The sequence below is a fragment of the Eurosta solidaginis genome, chromosome 4 (assembly GCF_040869045.1).
Source record: "Eurosta solidaginis isolate ZX-2024a chromosome 4, ASM4086904v1, whole genome shotgun sequence".
Lineage (NCBI taxonomy): Eukaryota > Metazoa > Arthropoda > Insecta > Diptera > Tephritidae > Eurosta > Eurosta solidaginis.
Window position 1 is genome coordinate 242,949,308 of NC_090322.1, and position 22,293 is coordinate 242,971,600.

At 39.4% G+C, this 22,293-nt stretch overlaps 1 protein-coding gene across 11 annotated transcripts in view; it reads right to left on the reverse strand.

The window, feature by feature from the left end:
- Positions 1-20,387: 20,387 nt before the first annotated feature.
- The window catches only part of LOC137251171 (serine protease persephone-like), a 71,089-nt gene continuing 69,183 nt past the window's right edge, over positions 20,388-22,293 (reverse strand). For 7 of the 11 annotated variants that reach the window (XM_067785317.1, XM_067785314.1, XM_067785313.1 and 4 more), the window contains exons 6-7: positions 21,411-21,594; positions 20,413-21,342 (exon numbers count right to left, since the gene is read on the reverse strand). In XM_067785317.1, the coding sequence (XP_067641418.1) occupies positions 21,011-21,342; positions 21,411-21,594 (516 nt within the window). In that variant the 3' untranslated portion in view covers positions 20,413-21,010. Of the gene's footprint in view, positions 21,343-21,410; positions 21,595-22,293 lie in introns of all 11 variants that reach the window. The other 4 variants (XM_067785321.1, XM_067785318.1, XM_067785320.1 and 1 more) reach the window with 2 other exon arrangements.

Genomic DNA, 22,293 nt, shown 5'->3' on the forward strand with positions numbered 1-22,293 from the left:
AATGAAAAAAATGCCATAATCCTATACCAAATACGAAAAAAGGGATGAAACATGGTGAGGTAATTGGATTGGTTTATTGACGCGAAATATAACTTTAGAAAAAACTTTATAAAATGGTTGTGACACCTACCATACTAAGTAGAAGAAAATGAAAAAGATCTGCAGGGCGAAATAAAAAACCCTTAAAATCTTGACAGGTATTACATATATAAATAAATTAGCGGTATCCAACAGATGATGTTCTGGGTCACCCTGGTCCACATTTTAGTCGATATCTGGAAAACGCCTTCACATATACAACTACCACCACTCCCTTTTAAAACTCTCATTAATACCTTTAATTTGATACCCATATCGTACAAACACATTCTAGAGTCACCCCTGGTCCACCTTTATGGCGATATCTCGAAAAGGCGTCCACCTAAAGAACTAAGGCCCCCTCCCTTTTAAAATACTCATTAACACCTTTCGTTTGATACCCATATTGCACAAACGAATTCTAGAGTCACCCCTGGTCCACCTTTATGGCGGTATCTCGAAACGGCGTCCACCTATGGAACTAAGGATTACTCCCTTTTAAAATACTCATTAATACCTTTCTTTTGATACCCATATTGTACAAACAAATTCTAGGGTCACCCCTGCTCCACCTTTGTGGCGATATCTCAAACCGCGTCCACCTATGGAACTAAGGATTACTCCCTTTTAAAAAACTCATTAATACCTTTCTTTTGATACCCATATTGTACAAACAAATTCTAGGGTCACCCCTGGTTCACCTTTATGGCGATATCTCGAAAATGTGACCACCTATACAACAACCACCACTCCCTTTTAAAACCCTAATTAATACCATATCATACAAACACATTGTAGAGTCACCCCTGGTCCACCTTTATGGCGATATTTCGAAACGGCGTCCACCTATAGAACTAAGGCCCACTCCCTTTTAAAATACTCATTAACACCTTTCGTTTGATGCCCATATTGTACAAACAAATTCTAGGGTCACCCCTGGTCCACCTTTATGGCGATGTCTCGAAACGGCGTCCACCTATGGAACTAAGGATTACTCCCTTTTAAAATACTCATTAACACCTTTCTTTTGATACCCATATTGTACAAACAAATTCTAGGGTCACCCCTGGTCCACCTTTATGCCGATATCTCGAAACGGCGTCCACCTATGGAACTAAGGATTACTCGCTTTTAAAATACTCATTAACACCTTTCATTTGATACCCATATCGTACAAACGCATTCTAGAGTCACCCCTGGTCCACCTTTATGGCGATATCTCGAAAAGGCGACCCCCTATACAACAACCACCCCTCCCTTTTAAAACCCTCATTAATACCTTTAATTTGATACCCATATTGTACAAACAAATTCTAGGGTCACCCCTGGTCCACCTTTACGGCGATATCTCGAAACGGCGTCCACCTATGGAACTAAGGATTACTCCCTTTTAAAATACTCATTAACACCTTTCATTTGATACCCATATCGTACAAACAAATTCTAGGGTCACCCCTGGTCCACCTTTATGGCAATATCTCGAAACGGCGTCCACCTATGGAACTAAGGATTACTCCCTTTTAAAATACTCATTAACACCTTTCATTTGATACCCATATCGTACAAACGCATTCTAGAGTCAACCCTGATCCACCTTTATGGCTATATCCCTAAATGGCTTCCACCTATAGAACTATGGCCCACTCCCTCATAAAATACTCTTTAATGACTTTCATTTGATACACATGTCATACAAACACATTCCAGGGTTTCCCTCGGTTCATTTTCCTACATGGTTACTTTCCCTTATGTTGTCACCATAGCTCTCAACTGAGTATGTAATGTTCGGTTACACCCGAACTTAACCTTCCTTACTTGTTTTATATTAAAATTGTTAAAACAGATAAAGAATCTAAAAAGATATTTTATTAGCGCAACAAAAATAATCAGCTCATTATGGTAAATAAATTTTTTAAGAAAAACTTGTTCCGTGATACCCCAAAAAGCTACAGACGAAATGAGTTGGTAATTTCTTACGAATTTGTTTGCTTACTGGGACACTATCCTAGTCATCAAACAATTGATAAGGCTGTTCGACAGAGGACCGTTCCAGTCATCATAAGCGGTAAGTGTCTACCAACAATTAGCTCACTACCCCGATAGTAGCATTGCATGCCATTCTGCACATCTTGCCTGCAGGCCTAATGGCCAAAAATATAGCGTAAGCAAATCCAACAAGGCTTAAGGCCTCGGCGCAGCTTGAGTGCAGGCTTTATGGTCACAGCAGCATAGCGCCATCTAATATAGGGAGAACGGACTATATGATCTCGTACTTGAGCTTCGAAGGGCATCTCGTGGCCAAAATGGAGCCAGAGGGTAGGCGCAAGAAAGCTGAAATGGCGGAACATACTATGCACGAGTATACCGATGGTTCCAAATTAACGGAGGTTGTCGAGCCTGCTGCATACTGTTTCGATCCAGATATAAGTAGGTTCTTTAGGTTGCCAGACCACTGCAGTAATTCTGGAGGAGGCGTGCTTAAGATGCAGTCGCGTCAATATATATATTGATAGTCAGGCGGCGATCAAGGCAATAATTTAACACAGTACTTCATCAAGCCACCGTGGTGTGATGGTAGAGTGCTCCGCCTACCACACCGTATGCACTGGGTTATACCCCGGGCAAAGCAACATCAAAATTTAATAATAAGGTTTTTCAATTAGAAGACAATTTTTCTAAGTGGGGTCGCTCCTCGGCAGTGTTTGGCAAGCGCTCCGGGTGTATTTCTGCCATTAAAAGCTCTCGAGGAAAACTCACCTGCCTTGCAGATGTCGTTCGGAGTCGGCATAAAACATGTAGGTCCCGTCCGGCCAATTTTTAGGGAAAATCAAGAGGAGGACGACGCAAATTGAAAGAGAAGCTCGACCTTAGATTTCTTCGGAGGTTACATTTTTTTTTACTTCATCAAGAAGTGTCTTGGAATGCAAAGAAGCATTCGAGGGAGTTCGCTTCCGCCGGACCATACATCTATGGATTCCCGGACTTAAAGGATAGAACGTATCAAAAAGGCCGATGAGTTGGAAAAGGAGGGAGTTGGAAAAGGAGGGTGCAGCACGCGATGAGTCAACGGTAGATGTCGCACCCCGTTTGGGAGAAAGCAAAAGGAGACAGGAGTTGCATATGATCCATCAACCTGAAAAAGTTCTAAGACCATATCAAATCCTACGACGTTAGACAGACAAGTGGCTTATGTCTCTAAATAGAGAAGACTTAAGGGTAATGATGGGCATTTTAACTGGGCAGTGTCCAGTTTTGGCGTCACATGTTTATAATTTAGCCCTCGTCAGTAACACCAGGTGTAAGAAGTGCGAACTGCAAGGAAAAACGGTTGAGCAGTTTTGTGTTCATGTCCTGCGCTCGCCAGGTCAAAGTTCCAGCTGTTAGGGGCGACTGAGTTGCTAGATCTCGATGTAGCAATTAAGCTGGATCCTAGAAAATTTTAAGTGTTTGTCAACCTAGTACCAGGTAGCACTATGGACACATTCATTCTATGTTAGGTCTTTATTGACCGGCCAGTTCAACCTAAGCTAATATATAGCTCTCACTCTGTGTTGTTTGCCGAATCCATACCAATGAGAGGCTACCCCACTATTTTTCAGGCAGAAATTCATGGAATGGAAGTTCGCGGTAGAGAATGTCTACGGATATGCTAAACTTCGAGGAATATCTCCATTATGTGAGACAGCTAGGTACCCTTGTATGCCTTGCAGTCATAATTAATCCGAGGGATATGAACGTTATAAACAGGCAGACTACCTAGCTTCCTGCTTGCTATAGCAAAATGCTATGGCCCAGAGCCTTTCTGTGAACTCATAAAGTCACAAGTACCTAGTGGTAGAACTTTTAAAAAAAGCATCGATATCGGTACTCATATAAAATACTCGGAGCAAAGTATCGATGCTAGTACGCATACTCAGTAAAAAGCATCGAGTATACTCGATCCAAGTGAGTAATTCGGAAGTTTTATCAAAAGTGAAAAAAAAAAATTTTTTTACGAGACCTGGAGGGTGGGGCCGTGTGTAGAAGTCCACGAAAGTGGGGAAAGCTTCTGACCGCCATTCACCTGGGAATGGCCAGAGCGATTCTTTTGCATGCGGTTCAAGCAGCTCACTACTGCCGGTCGCTTGCGGCCAAGTATCCTCTGGGTAGCCGCTAAACACCCGTTTAGCGGTGAGCTAATGTGAGAAGGCGACAACCTGGCTAGGCCACTTTGACATAATCGGTTTAAGGGCTAGCCGGGGGAGATTTCATCGGCAGAGTCTGTACACCTCTAGGTGCGGCTGCAAGCGGGCGTCTGTCTTGGAGCAAGCGGCTCGCTATATAAACGTGCCAAGTAATATTTTCACCCCTGCTGAGCGGGTTGTGCGCTGGGCTTGGGACCCGCCACGTAAAACCATACTCCAATGAAATATAACAACAAGCCTCGGATAAATACACTCTCTATTGATGACGACCATGGCAAACGTTTGAAGGACAATGAATTGAGGGCATGCACCTGGAACATCCGCTCCCTGAATGGGATTGGTGCAGATGCCCGGCTGGTTGATGTCCTCGTCAAAGCAAAATCTGACATCACCGCCATCCAAGAAATGCGTTGGACGAAGCAAGGAAGAAAGAAGATCAAAAATTGTGACATATATTGGAGTGGCCATGCGAATAAGCGCAGTTACGGCGTCGGATTCGTGGTGGGAGAGAGACTTTGTCGCCAAGTTCTGGCGTTCACGCCTGTGGACGAGCGTCTCGCCGCTATTCGAATAAAAGCAAAATTTTTTAATATATCATTCATCTGCGTCCATGCGCCGACAGAGGAGAAAGACGATGAGGTGAAAGACACTTTTTATGAACAATTAGAACGCACATACGAGCGCTGCCCCCGTCATGATATAAAAGTCGTGCTTGGCGACTTTAACGCCAGGGTGGGCAAAGAAGGTGTTTTTGGCCCTACAGTCGGAAAGTTCAGCCTACACAATGAAACTTCTCCTAACGGACTGAGGCTGATTGACTTTGCCGGTGCTCGAAACATGGTCATATCAAGCACGAGGTTCATGCATAAAAAGATACATCAAGCTACATGGCTGTCTCCTGATCGAAATACTCGCAATCAGATCGATCACGTTGTGATAGACGGACGGCATGCCTCCAGTGTTTTAGATGTGCGAACGATCCGAGGACCTAACATCGATTCGGACCATTATCTCGTTGCAGCCAAAATACGCATGCCTCAACGCGGCTAAAAACAAGGAACAAAAAACACAAGGAAAGCTAGACGTCGAAAAGCTTCAATCACAACAGACTGCCAATGATTTCGCAACTCGACTCTCACACCTGCTCTCTGAGGGGCAAACTCCTGTAGGAATGAAAACGGCGACCTTGTAACTGATGTCCAGAGAGTGCTTAGATTATGGAGGGAACACTTCTCTGCTCTCCTAAATGGAGGCAGCAATTCACCGCGCAGAGATGAAGAACCCGATCCCGCAATCGATGACGATGGAATATATGTCCCCCCGCCCGATTATGACGAAGTTAGAATAGCAATAACCAGATTGAAAAACAACAAGGCCGTGGGCGCTGATGGATTGCCTTCGGAGCTATTCAAGTTCGGCGGCGAGGAGTTGGTAAGGCGCATGCAGCAGCTTCTTAGCAAAATATGGGCGGACGAAAGCATGCCCGACGGTTGGAATCTAAGTGTTCTTTGTCCAGTCCACAAGAAGGGGGATACTGCAAAATGCACCAACTATCGTGGAATCAGCCTTCTTAATATCGCATATAAGGTCCTTTCAAGTGTATTGTGCGAAAGATTGAAGCCCAACGTGAACCGGCTGATTGGACCTTATCAGTGCGGCTTCAGACCTGGTAAATCTACCATCGACCAGATTTTCACAATGCGCCAAATCTTGGAAAAAACCCGTGAAAAGAGAATCGACACACATCACCTCTTCGTCGACTTTAAAGCCGCCTTCGACAGCACGAAAAGGAGCTGCCTATATGCCGCTATGTCTGAATTTGGTTTCCCCGCAAAACTTATACGGCTGTGCAAAATGACGTTGAGCAACACCATCAGCTCAGTCAGAATTGGGAAGGACCTCTCCGAGCCGTTCGAAACTAAACGAGGTTTCAGACAGGGTGACCCCCTATCGTGCGATTTCTTTAATTTGATGCTGGAGAAAATTATACTAGCTGCAGAACTTAACCGCACTGGAACAATATACTATAAAAGCATGCAATTACTGGCATATGCTGATGACATTGATATCATCGGCCTAAACACCCGCGCTGGTAGTTCTGCTTACTCCAAGCTGGAAAAAGAAGCGGTAAAGATGGGTTTGATGGTGAATGAGGACAAAACGAAGTACCTGCTGTCATCGAGCAAAGAGTCAGCGCATATGCGCCTTGGCAACCACGCTACTGTTGGCAGCCATAATTTCGAAATAGTAAAAGACTTCGTTTATTTGGGAACCAGCATCAACACTAGCAACAACATCAGCACTGAAATCCAGCGAAGAATCAATCTTGCCAATAAATGCTACTTTGGACTAGGTAGGCAATTGAAAAGTAAAGTCCTCTCTCGGCGAACGAAAATCATACTCTACAAGTCACTTATCGTACCCGTCCTGCTATATGGGGCATGACAACAGCAGATGAAGCGGCTTTGGGAGTGTTCGAGAGAAAAGTTCTTCGAAAGATTTATGGACCTCTACGCGTTGGCGATGGCGAGTACCGAAGAAGATTTAATGATGAGCTGTACGAGCTATACGCAGACATCAACATAGTCCAGCGAATTAAAACGCAGCGGCTGCGCTGGCTAGGCCATGTTATGCGAATGAAAGATGATGCTCCGGCCAAGAAAGTGTTTCTATCGGAACCCGCCTATGGAAGCAGAGGTAGAGGGCGGCCCCCACTCCGTTGGAAGGACCAGGTGGAAAACGATTTAAACTCCCTTGGTGTAACCAATTGGCGCCGGTTGGCGGAGCGAAGGAGCGACTGGCGCGCCTTGTTGGACGGCCATAACCGTTTATACGGTTAAGCGCCAATTAAGTAAGTAAGTAAGTAAGTAGGGAAAACTATATACCTAATTGTGTGCTCTTACATATATTTTAAGGAAACGTTACGAAAATTAAATGAGTTAAAAGATTTTTTATCGAATTAAAGCATTTTAAAAAAAGTTGTTTAAGTCAGAAAACAGTTTTTCTAAACGGGGTAGCCATCGGCAGTGGCTTCGCAAGCACGCCGGGTGTATTTCTCCCATGAAAGCTTCCCAGTGAAAATTCATCTGCCTTGCAGATGCCGTTAGGGACCGGCATTAAATATGCAGGTCTTGTCCCCTCCATTTGTAAGGAAAATAAAAAATAGCATGACGCAAATTGGAAGAGAAGCTCGGTCTAGATCTCCTCGGGGGTAAATCGCGTCACAAATTTTTTTAAAATTAACTAAATAGAAGGGGATTATAACGATTTTCCTTGTTTTTAAACTTTTGTACTTTGGACTACCATATCTCTACTGGAAGTCTTGCTACGTACCAAATGTATATATATTGGAAATTTCTTTAAGATTAAAACCGTAAGTCTCTTTTTTTCAAAGTAGGCGGGGTCCTTATACGCTTTTGATCGGATCTATATATAATACCAAGGACCAAATTTCAGTCAAATTGCAAAAAGATATTAATAGATTTTGATTTACGGCCTGCAAAACTCTTAAATTTTCTTCTGCTTAATGACAGCGGCGCCACTCTCATTTTACAAAATTATACCTCGTAACTTTTTTATCCATTCAAGTTTCCCCACTTCATCAGTATTTGTTAAAGCATTGTTCCTTTTTTCCATTTCCCAAAGTGGGCGTGGATATAATCTGATCTCGACCATTTTCAATACCAATATATCGTCAACGATGCTGTAAAAGCTGCTGACTCCATTAACTAAAGCTTATACGAGAACGAAAAAGCTGTATTGCAAGAGAAGTTGAAATGTATTGAAATTTTATGGAGTTAGTAGCTTTTCATTATTTTGTTGGGGCTGGTGATTCTGGACAATAAACACGTACTTTCCTTTTACCACCATTGTGTCCCATTCAACCATTATCAAAAGTTTCAATTGAGTACGGAGCTTTTAACGCATCGTCGGCGATCTCATTTTATGCTCAAGTTATGGTGTTAATGGGCTGAACTTTCTTGATCTTAAACATGTAGACCATCGATACTTTACCTCGATACTTTACTCAGTACTTGGAAAGAAGTATCGAGTATGAAATACTCGAGCATTTTTTGGAAAATTTTCGATATTATTTACTCAGTACTTGTATCGTTCTATCACTAGTCACAAGCCAGGAAAACTATAAGTAACTGTGAAACAAAGCAGTTCATAAAACACTGGATTGGCTGCCCAAGGCAAAGGCAGGCCAAATTCTTTATACTCCCATTGACGAGAGTATCACGCAAAGTCATTAATCTAAGGAGACAGTTTTTATGAACTTTCACTGAGTACAATACGGGCACTGTAATCCACGATATCAATTTAGTATATTAAATCTATCCGATGCACAAATCTGTCGCTTTTGTGAGCTGGAGGATGAAACGTCGGTTTACATTCTCTGCTAATGCGTCGCTCTGGTAAAGCAGATACTCTCCTATCGAGGTGTTGTACCTAAATGTATTAAAAACCTCCACATACAGAAACAGGCTGAAAGTTCAAACACAATAGATCTAAATAAACGTCGCAATGCATTGAGGCCTAATACTAGGAGTAATAATAGCTCCCACTCGTTTCCTACTCATATTCCCATTGCTAATTAAATATATTTCCCTTTATATTTTGTTGACATTGCTTTCCCTTTCTTTTGTCTTTCCTTTTCCTTTTTCGTTTAATCTCTTTTCCTGTTTACCTTTTCCTATTCTTCCCCCTTTCCCCCCAGGCATTAAAAAGAAAAGTGTTGGCAAACACATTGTCGTTAAATGTTGATGAAATAACCGACTAATCAAAAAAAACTCTTGTTTCATAATAATATTAATAACAGCTAGATATTTCGATCGGCTATACAACACTATGTAAAATATATGAAAATAAAAATTGCTTCTCGCCTAGCATAGCTTATAGCGAGCACTCTGCCGTGAGCCTAACACTTTCAAAACTTATACAAAGAAATTCTATGCATTACTTCTCGTTTGACACGTTGATATTTAAATCTTTCTCACCCAGCTCAATGAGTTCAATGAATTTTAACTCGAAGACAGAAGGAAGCAAATGCAAAAGAGATTTGATTTCGGAAGAAATGATTTGTATAAAATTATTCCCGTAGGTGCTAGCAGAACCCCTGAGGCCTGGGATCAAAACTCACACTTACTGAATCTAGGATCTGATATGAAGTTGAAACGTTAAGGGAAAAAGTAAGCATCTATAAAAATAGCACTAACAAAATTGCTTAGTTTCATTTATGATTTATTGAGTTTTCCACATACATAGTTCGGCAACATCAGAACGCAAATTTTGAACCGTTTCTTACTAAAACCTAATTGCACTATACATTTTATTTCATTGCAATCACCAACATAATGCTAGTACCAAGAGCTTTGTGACCAAACCTAGGTTCACAACGTTTGGTTGGTGAAAGACAAAGACTTGCCCTATGTCAAAATATAGTACCTTTTTTGGTTGCATGCACATATATTTGTTCAGCTTGAATTAAAGGAAAGTCTTCACTATATTTAGTAAAATTGTATATGGAACTAATAAAATAAAACAAAAATTTGGTACTTTTTTCGATGAATTTTGGTCGCAAATGAAAAAATGTTGTGGTAACCATGTTCACTTTACCGAAAATGTCTCACTTTTAGATACGAGGTTAACGAATAAACGGGACGATGTGTATATGCATATTATGCATGATAAGTTTCTACATAGGTATATTGTAATTTATTCTGTGAAAGTACATAATGTAAACAAATATGTATAGCAAGAGGCAAAACTTTTTTACAATACTTTATTTTTCAGTTTTGCCTTTTTCTAAACAACAGCTGTTGTGTGGTTATTTCAAAGTAACCACCTACTTTTGTGGGTAAAAAATTATCCGGCTACTTTCGCGGGTAGAATATCAAAAGGGTGTAAAAGTTACCACATGATTTCGTTACCGTGGTGAAGAAAGTTGTTACCACACTAGAATCGGGGCGTAAAGGTGAAAGCATTAGTCAAGCTGATTGCAACTTTTCTCATTAATTTTTACAGTACGAACATTTCTCAGAGTATTTTTGACATTACCACCAACGAATTACACAAACTAATTACATTGAGTTTGTGTGTCTATGTCCGCCCACTGTTACCACCTTACGGCTTCACCATGGCTATAGCATTGCCAGCACAATTCAAACATAAATTATCACGTTTTTGTTAACGTTTTTAACGTTAACGAAAGCTTTTCGTTTCGGTTAAAAATTAGATACAATTTATCTTGATAATTTCTTTATCGATAATATTTCGAAGTGTTTCAACAGAAACGATGGAAATTTTTTGATAAACGATTAGCTTAACGTTAAGGTGCATCCCTGGTTTTTTGTATAGAGCACTACTAGAGTCTGAAGATGTTGTCCTGACCCAAATTTTGTTTACCTGCATAGTTTTAATATAATTCCAAAAGTTTTCATTGTTTACTTTTCCTCCACTGTCCTGTTCCATTTTCGCTCTGCATATCCCGCACGAAAAATATGCACAACATTTCGTATAGAATGGCGGCCCCTGATTCAATAAATATGTATATTCTCTGTTCGTGCGAGACGAATTGTTTCCGACCGATTAGGTCATGTTATAAGAATTATAGATGATGCGAAAAATTATAAATTGAAGTATCACAAGCTAATATAAATTATATTTTCGATAATACTCGTAGGATGTAAAAAAGAAAATCGGAGTTTCAATTACGTAAACCCCTATCAATTGGGGCGTATGACCTAACCTAATCCCCCAGCGGATTAGGGAGCTTAGAATATACCCGCGGCAGGCAGGGCCGTAGAGAGAACAGCCGGCCCGGGACTAAACAATTTACGGGCCCACTAATACATTTGATTAATTTCAATTCACGACGTCTCATTCATGAATCATTATTGATGGATTACATCAAAAAAAATGTTTGCCACATCAACTAAATGATTTTTGGACTAAGAGCTGATAATAAAATTAACACAGAATATTTACTATTTCATTGTAACGTAGAAATAAAATTCTCTTTTAACAGCCACTTATCGTTTCAAATAATCTTTTCTAGTTATTTGATAACATTTTAATACATTTCTGATAAATTTAATGATGATTATACATTTTAGTTATTCAATATAGAAGGTTCGGATATCAAAGAGTGGCTTTTCTTGCTTTTTTCGCCGCAAAATTTTTTATAATAACTTCAAAATTTAACTGTCTTGCCAAAACGGATTCAACACAAAGCGTGACAAGTCCTAAAACTCGCTCTTTAGATGAACACGATCTATGAAAGTTTTTTATTCTTGGAAGGACGTGAAGGAACGTTCTGCACTAGCTACATGTATAGTGCAGGTATAGTGCAAAAGATACGTAAAGCAACACAAATGTTGGGGAAAATTGTATACAGATTTTGAACATAGACGGCATTTAGCAATTCCAATGGTGACAGACCTTTATCAAAATTTGCTTGGTAAATGTGTTTCAAGTAAATTATATCGCATTCTAAGCTTTGAGAAATGTCCGACTTGTATTTGTCGAAAAATTTTGCTGCGCTCGCCCGAACCGTAGTTTCATCCATGTCTTCAAATTCCCACAAAAAGGAAAACGTCTCGCTCAAATTTCTCTTAGCTGCACATCGTTCAGTAATGTCAGTGATTACCGAATCAACGATCACCAGGAATGTATTGTTTTTAAAATCAGACTCTGAATCATCCGCAATCATCTCATTTAAATTATCTTCAGAACGTCTAATGGGTTTCTCTTTCGAATGTCCGGAAACTTGGCGAGATATTTAATTGAATAGCAACTGTTTTGCATTCGTTTAAAACTGTTTCCCATTGGTTCCTGATCAACTTCAAATCAGCTAATAAGGCATCTAGATGTCAAACCTCAACATTTATGGTGGCGTCTCTAGCGTGGAGGACCACCTTTGTTTCATTAATGGTAGTCTTTATTTTGAACAAAATTGAGGACAGCAAGATACATTCGAACTTGCTGATGTACTTCAGAATGCCGGTTGTTGTTGTCGTTGTAGCGATAAGGTTACTCCCCGAAGGCTTTGGGGAGTGTTATCGATGTGATGGTCCTTTGCCGGATACAAATCCGGTACGCTCCGGTAACACAGCACCATTAAGGTAACATCGCTGTATGCTTGCGTAGTCAAAGACTTTTGGCTGAAAGACTATGAAGAGAGCTCGGTACATTTTTTTTGAGGATGTCCCATCGTTGTGGAGTGCTGCTGAAAATAGTAAAACATGTTTGTACAACTCCGAAGAAAGTAATTGCAGCCGTACAACATTCTGCAGCATCAACACCACATAAATTGAGACTATGGGTTGCACAAGGCGAGTAATCAGCATTCGAGTTTTTGTCGAGAATGTGACGTAGTGATCCCTTATAAGCCCCTTTCATATTGGCGGTAATCTTTTAATGTGATTTCATGTTTACCTAGAGTATGGCATATTAGATCAGCGATTTTCTGACCAGTTTTTTGGTTACAATTTACGAAAGCCAAAAACCGTTCTGGAATTGTAAAATTTGTTGCTTTCGAATTGAAATGGAGGTAGCGCAAAATGAACGTGGTCTGTTCAACGTGACTAGCATCAGGCTTAGTATCAACGATAATAGCAAAATACTTGGCTTTCTTGCCTTGATCTAATACAGTTTCCCCCACAAATTTCTATAAACTCGTTCTGAATGTCTGGGGAAAGATAGCGAGCTTGTAAACGTTTGTGCTGCTGTTGTGAAATCCTAACTTTCTCCAAATGATCTCCAAGTATCGGATCATAATGCCTTGTGAGACCTCAGATGCCCAAAAAATGTCCATTGTTTCGTTCACCAAGATATATACTTTCGCCTTTGAAAGCTAGGCCTCTCTCACCCAAAAATAAAATATTGTCCAAAAATCTATATAAAATTTCTTTCCACTTTTGAGTTTCAGTGATTAGCTGTTCATTGATAAGTGTGTCATTGTAGCCTCCTTTTGAATTAGATTTTGCAAAGATCGCCATTGAATATAATATTTAATGTGATCTTGAGTTTTTGTTGTTGTAGCAGTGGTAATCTTGAGTATTTTCGTGCGATGGCAGTTTATCGTATAGCTTTTTCCATACCTGGAATTTCGAATATCCGCCAGGACAACAAATTTTAGGTCGATTTAAAGTATTGGTGCTTAACAGACGACATGGTAGGCAATAAAAAGCATTGCTGCTGGCACTCCACACTAACCAGTCACGCTCCACTTTCTCTCCATTTGGCAAGATTCTGTTTAACAACGAGGTAGGAAATGCCTCGTCATTACAATCACGTGGAAAAATAGCAGTACACTTTTGATGGCCTCGACGAATTATTTCGTTGACTTCTTCAGATCGCAAAACTCATTATTCACGGTACCGATATCGAACTGGTTTAAATAATCTGGACTTTGATACAGAGTTGGTGGTATTGTTGGACGACTTTTTGAAGATGAACCTTCATCAGTGTCACCACGAAAACTTTACGATTTCGGATTCATGTAAACATACATTTTTATACTCAGTTGAGCAGAGCTCACAAAGTATATTAACTTTGATTGGATAACGGTTGGTTGTACAGGTATAAATGAATCGAAATAGGTATAGACTTCCATATATCAAAATCATCAGTATCGAAAAAAAATTTGATTGAGCCATGTCCGTCCGTCCGTCCGTCTGTCCGTTAACACGATAACTTGAGTAAATTTTGAGGTATCTTGATGAAATTTGGTATGTAGGTTCCTGGGCACTCATCTCAGATCGCTATTTAAAATGAACGATATCGGACTATAACCACGCCCACTTTTTCGATATCGAAAATTTCGAAAAATCGTGGCACCGCCCACTTTTAAAAGAAAGTAATTTAGAAGTTTTGCAAGCTGAAATTTGGCAGTCGTTGAAGATATTTTGATGAAATTTGGTAGGAACGTTACCCCTATTACTATATGTGTGCCTAATAAAAATTAGCAAAATCTGAGAACGACTAGCCCATTTAAAAAAAAAAATTTTTTTTAAAGTCAAATTAAAAAAAAAAGTTTATATCTTTACAGTATATAAGTAAATTATGTCAACATTCAACTCCAGTAATTATATGGTGCAGCAAAATACAAAAATAAAAGAAAATTTCAAAATGGGCGTAACTCCGCCCTTTTTCATTTAATTTGTCTAGGATACTTTTAATGCCATAAGTCGAACAAAAACTTACCAATCCTTGTGAAATTTGGTAGGGGCTTAGATTCTAGGACGATAACTGTTTTCTGTGAAAAAGGGCGAAATCGGTTGAAGCCACGCCCAGTTTTTATACACAGTCGACAGTCTGTCCTTCCGCTCCGCCGTTAACACGATAACTTGAGCAAAAATCGATATATCTTTACTAAACTCAGTTCACGTACTTATCTGAACTCACTTTGTATTGGTATAAAAAATGGCCGAAATCCGACTATGACCACGCCCCCTTTTTCGATATCGAAAATTACAAAAAATGAAAATATGCCATAATTCTATACCAAATACGAAAAAAGGGATGAAACATTGTAATTGGATTGGTTTATTGACGCAAAATATAACTTTAGAAAAAAATTTTGTAAAATGGGTGAGTAAGTAAACTTAATTGGCGCTTAACCGTCTAAACGGTGTGACACCTACCATATTAAGTAGAAGAAAATGAAAAAGTTCTGCAGGGCGAAATTAAAAGCCCTTGGAATCTTGGCAGGAATACTGTTCGTTGTATTACATATATAAATAAATTAGCGGTACCCGACAGATGCTGTTCTGGGTCACCCTGGTCCACATTTGGTCGATATCCCGAAAACGCCTTCACATATACAACTACCACCACTCCCTTTTAAAACCCTCATTAACCTTTAATTTGATACCCATTTCGTACAAACACATTAAAGAGTCACCCCTGGTCCACCTTTATGGCGATATCTCGAAAAGGCGTCCACCTATAGAACTAAGGCCCACTCCCTTTTAAAATACTCATTATCACCTTTCGTTTGATACCCATATTGTACAAACAAATTCTAGAGTCAACCCCGGTCCACCTTTATAACGATATCCCGAAAAGGCGTCTACCTATAGAACTGAGGCCCACTCCCTTTTAAAATACTCATTAACACCTTTCATTTGATACCATATCGTACAAACAAATTCTAGAGTCACCCCTGGTCCACCTTTATAACGATATCCCGAAAAGGCGTCTACCTATAGAACTGAGGCCCACTCCCTTTTAAAATACTCATTAACACTTTTCATTTGATACCATATCGTACAAACAAATTCTAGAGTCACCCCTGGTCCACCTTTATGCCGATATCTCGAAAAGGCGTCCACCTATAGATCTAAGGCCCACTCCCTTTTAAAATATTCATTAACGCCTTTCATTTGATACCCATATCGTACAAACAAATTCTAGAGTTACCCCTGGTCCACCTTTATGGCGATATCTCGAAAAGGCGTCCACCTATAGAACTAAGGTCCACGCATTTTTAAAATACTCTTTAATACCTTCCATTTGATACACATGTCATACAAACACATTCCAGGGTTACACTAGGTTCATTTTCCTTCATGGTGATTTTCCTTATTTTGTCTCCATATCTCTCAACTGAGTATGTAATGTTCGGTTACACCCGAACTTAGCCTTCCTTACTTGTTGTTTGATGTTTTTATTGTCTCCTCACTGTTCGAAGGCCCAGGCAAAAAATCATTATCAATATTTGTTGCTTTTGAAATTGGGCTTAAAATTTGCACATGGAACAACTAACGACTGTCCTGAATTAAAAAAGAATGTCTTAGTACCTCTAACTCGCGGCCCCCCTTAGAAACCCCGGTCCCGGGGGAATCCCCCCATTCCCACTCCATTCTCATCGGGCCTGGCGGCAGGTATGCGACCCCAAATTCCTTATGGAACTACGGAGGGGGCGGGATGGCCTAGAAGGATCAATGTGGTCACATTAAATCGATTCCGAGATGGTCGGTGCTTGTTAACGGAACGTATCAGTATAAGAACCATCAACATCGATAACACTCTTTATCGTTACAACAACAATAATAACAGCCTAACATTTGATTTCAATTAATTCCGAGTGCGCAAAAAGATATTTAATATCTTTTTATATATTTTTAATTAAAAGATATTCTTAATAGATTGTCTTTGTTGTTTTTAATCAGTCAAATAATGTTTCTTTAAATATCTGAAGTATCAAGTTTTTTCGGAGTACATACATACATATGCACCTACCAGAGATGTTACATTAATATTTCTTTTGTCATTCATATAACCTAAAGAAGATTATTGCCAATCAAACCGGACATTGCGTTTCAAATCCAAAATTATTTTACCGATAGAGACACGTGGCTGTACACCAGTTGAAAAAGAAGCGAGACGCATTTACAGGAAGAGAAAAGCAGAGACAGAAAAGCGTGAATATGAGGAGGTTGAGCTACAGGCCACCAAGAACAACGTCAGTAAGTTTTCCCAAAAATACTGCGACAGACGGAATGTAATGTAATGATTTGTAACCTATGTCCGGAGAGTACTACGATTATGGAGGAAACACTTCTCTGCGGTCCTAGATGGAGAGGGCAATGAAACGCTCAGGGGAGATGATGAACCCGAGCCCGCAATCGAATATTATTATTATTATTATTCTTTATTCGGTCTATGATAACAATATCTTACAGACTAGAAATGTACAAGAAATTACTTACTGACTAAATTGGCTGGAATTGAGTACTAGGAAGAAAATGAAGTAATCTTATCGACGAACTGGGATCTCGACATTGCGAAATCGAGTTCAAGGGGTTTGTAAATATTGTTAATTTCACTGACAGCACTAGTAATGGGCGCGAGATAGTGGGAATTAGATTTAACTGTAGTAAGATGGAAAGGGTAATGGGAACGTAGGATGCGATTTGGGACATTGAAGCAAATTTGATCGAGCAGATTCACGCAATCAATTAAGCCATTAAAAATGTCGAAAATGAACATTATCGAATGGATTGTGCGCCTACTAGAGAGAGATTTCAAGTTTATGAGCAAACACCGTGCAGTATAGGATGGAAAGGGATCGACGAAATGAAGTGGATAGAGAGCAAAGCGAGTAAAGCTACGCTGTACACGCTCGATTCTGTCCGAATGAGAACTATATAATGGGTTCCAGATAATTGAAGCGTACTCCAACTTAGACTGCGCAAGACAAGTAAAAAGGGATTTTCTTGTATAGGGATCTTTAAAGTCCTTCGCATAACGCTTCAAAAAGCCCAAATTCGAAAAGGCCTTAGGGATAACTGTATTCACATGACTAACAAAGGTAAAACCAGAGTCAAACAGAACGCCTAGATCAGAAAATACCTCAACTGAGGACATTTGAGTGTTAAGAATCGAGTAAGTAGAATTTATATGATTACGCGTACGCGACAAGGTTAAATAAAGCATTTTTTTTATGTTAAAAAACAGCTTGTTGAGTTCATTTTGAAGCCGAAGCGCGTCAGCCACGCAGGTAACTCTAGAATACAATTTCAAGTCATCAGCATAGAGAAGAAATTGCGAGTGATTAAAGCAGGACAGGATATCATTGATAAACAGAAAAAAAAGAAGCGGGCCTAGAATACTGCCCTGCGGTACTCTGGAGGTTACCACAAAAGAGTAAGACGCAGTACCATCGATTTCTACAAACATTGTTCTGTTTGTGAGGTAGGATCGCAACCACAGAAGAAAGACTGAATGGAAACCAAGGAGCTCAAGCTTGTGTAATAAAATATCATGAGAGACTGTATCGAAGGCTTTAGAGAAATCGCTGTAAATGGTATCCACCTGAGATCCACTCTTAAAGGCCGATAAACAGTACTCTGAAAAAACCGCAAGATTGGTTACGGTGGAACGACCACAGACAAAACCATGTTGGTTGGGATCAATAATTTCTTTAACTGCGAGGAATAACTTATCTTTAACCACCTTCTAAAAAAGTTTTGAGAAGGTGGTTAATTTTGAGATTGGACGGTAATTTCTGACATCATTCTTGTTACCAGATTTGTGGATGGGTGTAATGGAGCTCACCTTCCATTTGTCGATGAAAATACCGGAGGAAAGGGAAAGGCTAATTATCTGAGATAAAGGGAAAGCTAGGGATGAGCAGCATTTCTTAAGGAAAAAAGAGGTGAGGCCTTCGGAATCATTTTTATAAGACAGTTTTAAAGCAGAGATACCATTCTGTATATCCAAGTCAGTGATGAAGTTCCAGAATGCTTTGAGATTGGACTTTAACTCATCCTCGTAGCGAGATATATAATTGTTATAGAGAGTTTTATCAAGTTCATTGAATTCTTTACTAAGGCTTACTTTTCTCTGAAGCTAAACATTTTTCTAGGTAGTTTTCTTTCGATGTGGATATACATAGCTCAGAAATTGGGGATATGAAGTGCACCTTTTTTTAGTAGTATAGTTCGCTTCTTTATTATGAGGGATGATGAGGGACGATACACCTTTTCTTAACTGCGACGTATTAAATTTTATAAGAAATCTATTTTTAAAGGCAGAACTGATATTTAATTTCGGAAAGTGCTTTAAATTTGTATACCATTATCAGATATGACATTTTCTTTTCTTTCTAATGTCATAACATTCAAAGAGATAAATGACTCATATACTTATCGCACTTTTTTACAATTTCCAAATGAAAGCCGATTAACTCGTCGAAAGTAATCATACACAAATAAATAATAAATTAATAAATTCATTTAAATATATTTTGATATGAAGATTATAAAGTGTGAAGTAACGGTAATATTTTAGGTAGCATAACATATATTTTAATTTCTTTTTGTGACAGGCGCACCTTTTGATAAGGTACCGCTATACCGTCGTATGGAAGATGATCGTAAATGTTCATAGGTTTGGGTGACTGGAAATGTTCTGCGATCAGACACTTACCCGGCCATACCCAAGGCGAGCACATACGGGACAAGACGGAGAAGTGACATAAGGTCAACGGCCTTCACATGAATTTAATTTATGATCACGGCCAAATTTGAAATGATCATTTGAAGTGGTCATAAAGTCATTTGGTCTTATGGCCGTTGAACGTATTTCACCCCTCAGTCCGGATAGCTGGTGAACTCCACCATCACCAGACTGATTAGGCAATGACAGGTAGCCTTGGTAGTCTTCACCAGACGAAAGAGATTTGAGAGTATTTGAGAGAAAATTTATTAGCGACTGCAATTACTTAAGAAACTTAAATGTTGAGCCATGTGAGTTCTATATAGACATTGCCATAATTCAATGAAACAAGTGCAAGCGTTTTGGCGGCCACCGTGGTGTGATGGTAGCGTGCTCCGCCTACCACACCGTATGCCCTGGGTTCGCACCCCGGACAAAGCAACATCAAAAAAAAAAATTAGAAATAAGGTTTTTAAATTAGAAGAAAATTTTTCTAAGCGGGGTCGCCCCTCGTCAGTGTTTGGCAAGCGCTCCGGGTGTATTTCTGCCATGAAAAACTCTCAGTGAAAACTCATCTGCTTTGCAGATGCCGTTCGGAGTCGGCATAAAATATGGGACCTGGGGCCAATTTTTAGGGAAAATTAAGAGGAGCACGACGCAAATTGGAAGAGAAGCTCGGCCTTAGATCTCTTCGGAGGTTATCGCGCCTTACATTTATTTTTTTATTTTAAGTGCAAGCGTCTGCATTGTTCAGGCCATGTTATGCTGCCACATGCAAGGTATTCCTATAGGAACCCGCCTATTGAAATTAGGAAAGTGGAGCCTCCCACTCTGTTGCAAAGGCCAAGTGGAGAGAAATCTAAGATCACGAGGATTTAGGGGAGTGTTGACTAACCTTTTGATATTAATGATGAGGGAGCCATTTGTTTGTCCACTCGAACCTTCGCAGTCGATCCACTTTGCACGATCGAAACCATGATGGCTAGCGGTATTAGACCACTCTTACCACTATTCCAATGATGAAGGCTACTCGGACGCAAGTGCGCTGGGAAATATGTTCCTTTTTTGTGAGAAGTATGTTTTTTCAATCTAACATCGCTTTGTTGCGTGAAGTGAACGTATTTGAACTTTGAACTTGAACGCGAAAGTCGCCATTGTATTTATGTATTTATTTATTTATATATACAAGATATAGAAGCCCTCTGGAATATTAATTCCTTGACCTCCATTCAAGAGGTCTAGCCTATAACGCGTTCTGGGGTATAGCAGGGAATTTAAAGTTCCGCTGGACGCATGTAGTCTCCTCTTGTACAGATGGACATCTAGTCAACGAAGCAAACTCTGGGCATACCCATCCCCCTTCTGATCAGAAGTGGATTACAGGAGGTCTCCCGAAATAGTATTTTTCACTCAGGATGAATTTTACCATATTTGAAGACCTTTCCCCTTGCAGTTGTATGGAGGATGATGATGTACCGTCAGTTACTTCAACTCAAACATCTGGAGGATTTATCGAAAGTCGTTTTCAGTGATATTCAAACTACATCGCGTATACATAGTTAACCTCCACGTAATTATAGCTTACGTCATATATATTTTATCTCATATCACATTGAACCTTAATGTAGTCCAATGGAACTCCTCCTACCGGGGTAGCTACCTCAAAATCTAACCTAAACCGTGAAATTGTTAGTAAAAATCTCGAAAATCCGGAACTTCCCTACTGGTTTCTTTTTTTGTGAATACACACGTTTTAATTTTCATAAATCTAATAGTTCTTAGATTCTGTTTTTCCACTTTTATAAATTTTTCCAAACAATATCTTCAATAAAGTCCAAATATGCTGCTACACGAGTATACAAGCTAGGCGCTACGCTCGCACAGCCACTACCAGCCGACACAATGCCTATAACTTGCATTTGCCGACTACTTTCGTTGATGATGAGATTGAGCGGGCCACCAGAGTCACCCCAACAGGCATCACTTTTAAAATCTGGATCACGTGTACACATTTGTGTCGATACGATTCCACGACTTGGTAAGATGCCTTGGCTTGCGTAGGACGCATTACAATTTTCCAAATTTAAAATTTTAACACGCGCTGTTAGCAGAACATCGGATTTCTCCTTAGCTTGAATTGTGAGAGAGAAAGTCAAAATTATTTTAAAGCAGAAACAAATATGAAGTCGTAAAAATTACTTCTCAAATTAGTAGTACCCCAGCCGGTGACATTCAGTTGCGCATTAGCGGGTGGATCAGTTAAATCGGTGTGCAGACACGCGGGAAATACTAGAGAAGAGTACTCAATTTCATTTTTTAGTTCAATTATTGCAATGTCGTCATACTTCTGTAGGCTATTGTAGTCCTTGTGAATGTGAACCGTCTGCAAGTATTTTTAAATAAAATATATGAGAGAGGCCAAGGCGAATCTATACAAGTCTATAGCAAAGCGAATTCAGGCATGATTCGCCGTAAGGCATAACGTCAAATCAAAAGAGTTATGATTGCTGTACATTTTGCTATTTTATTTCCAATTAATAATTTTAAAGTGTTCAAGGGAGTCATATTTGAATCACAGAAATGTAGGGAAACGAGAGAGTCATTTTTGAGTCAACAACAAAGGCAATTTGCAGTTCTGTTTTTCGCTGTTTACTTTTTAGTTTTCTTCGAGTCATATTTATAATAAATTTATGATCGCTGTACTTTTTGTTTTTGTTTTTCTAACAAACAATTCTGCGAGCGCACGAGAGAATCATTTTTAAGTCTTACATTAATCAGGAAAAATATCATAGCATATTTTAGTGTTCCTTGAGTCGTATTTATAATAATTTATGATAGTTATATATTTTTCCAAACGATTTCTAAAATGTACAAGTTATAGACTTCTTCGACTCGTATTTATAATAAATTTATGATAGCTGCAAAACTTGTTATTTTATTTCTAATTAGCCGCTGTAAAGGGTGCAATGGAGTCTTTTTTTACCCTTCTTTTAATCGCGGAAATATTCACTTCTTAGTCTTCTACGAGTCTTATGCATAGTATTGTGATCGTACTACATTTTGTGATTGTATTTTCAAAAAC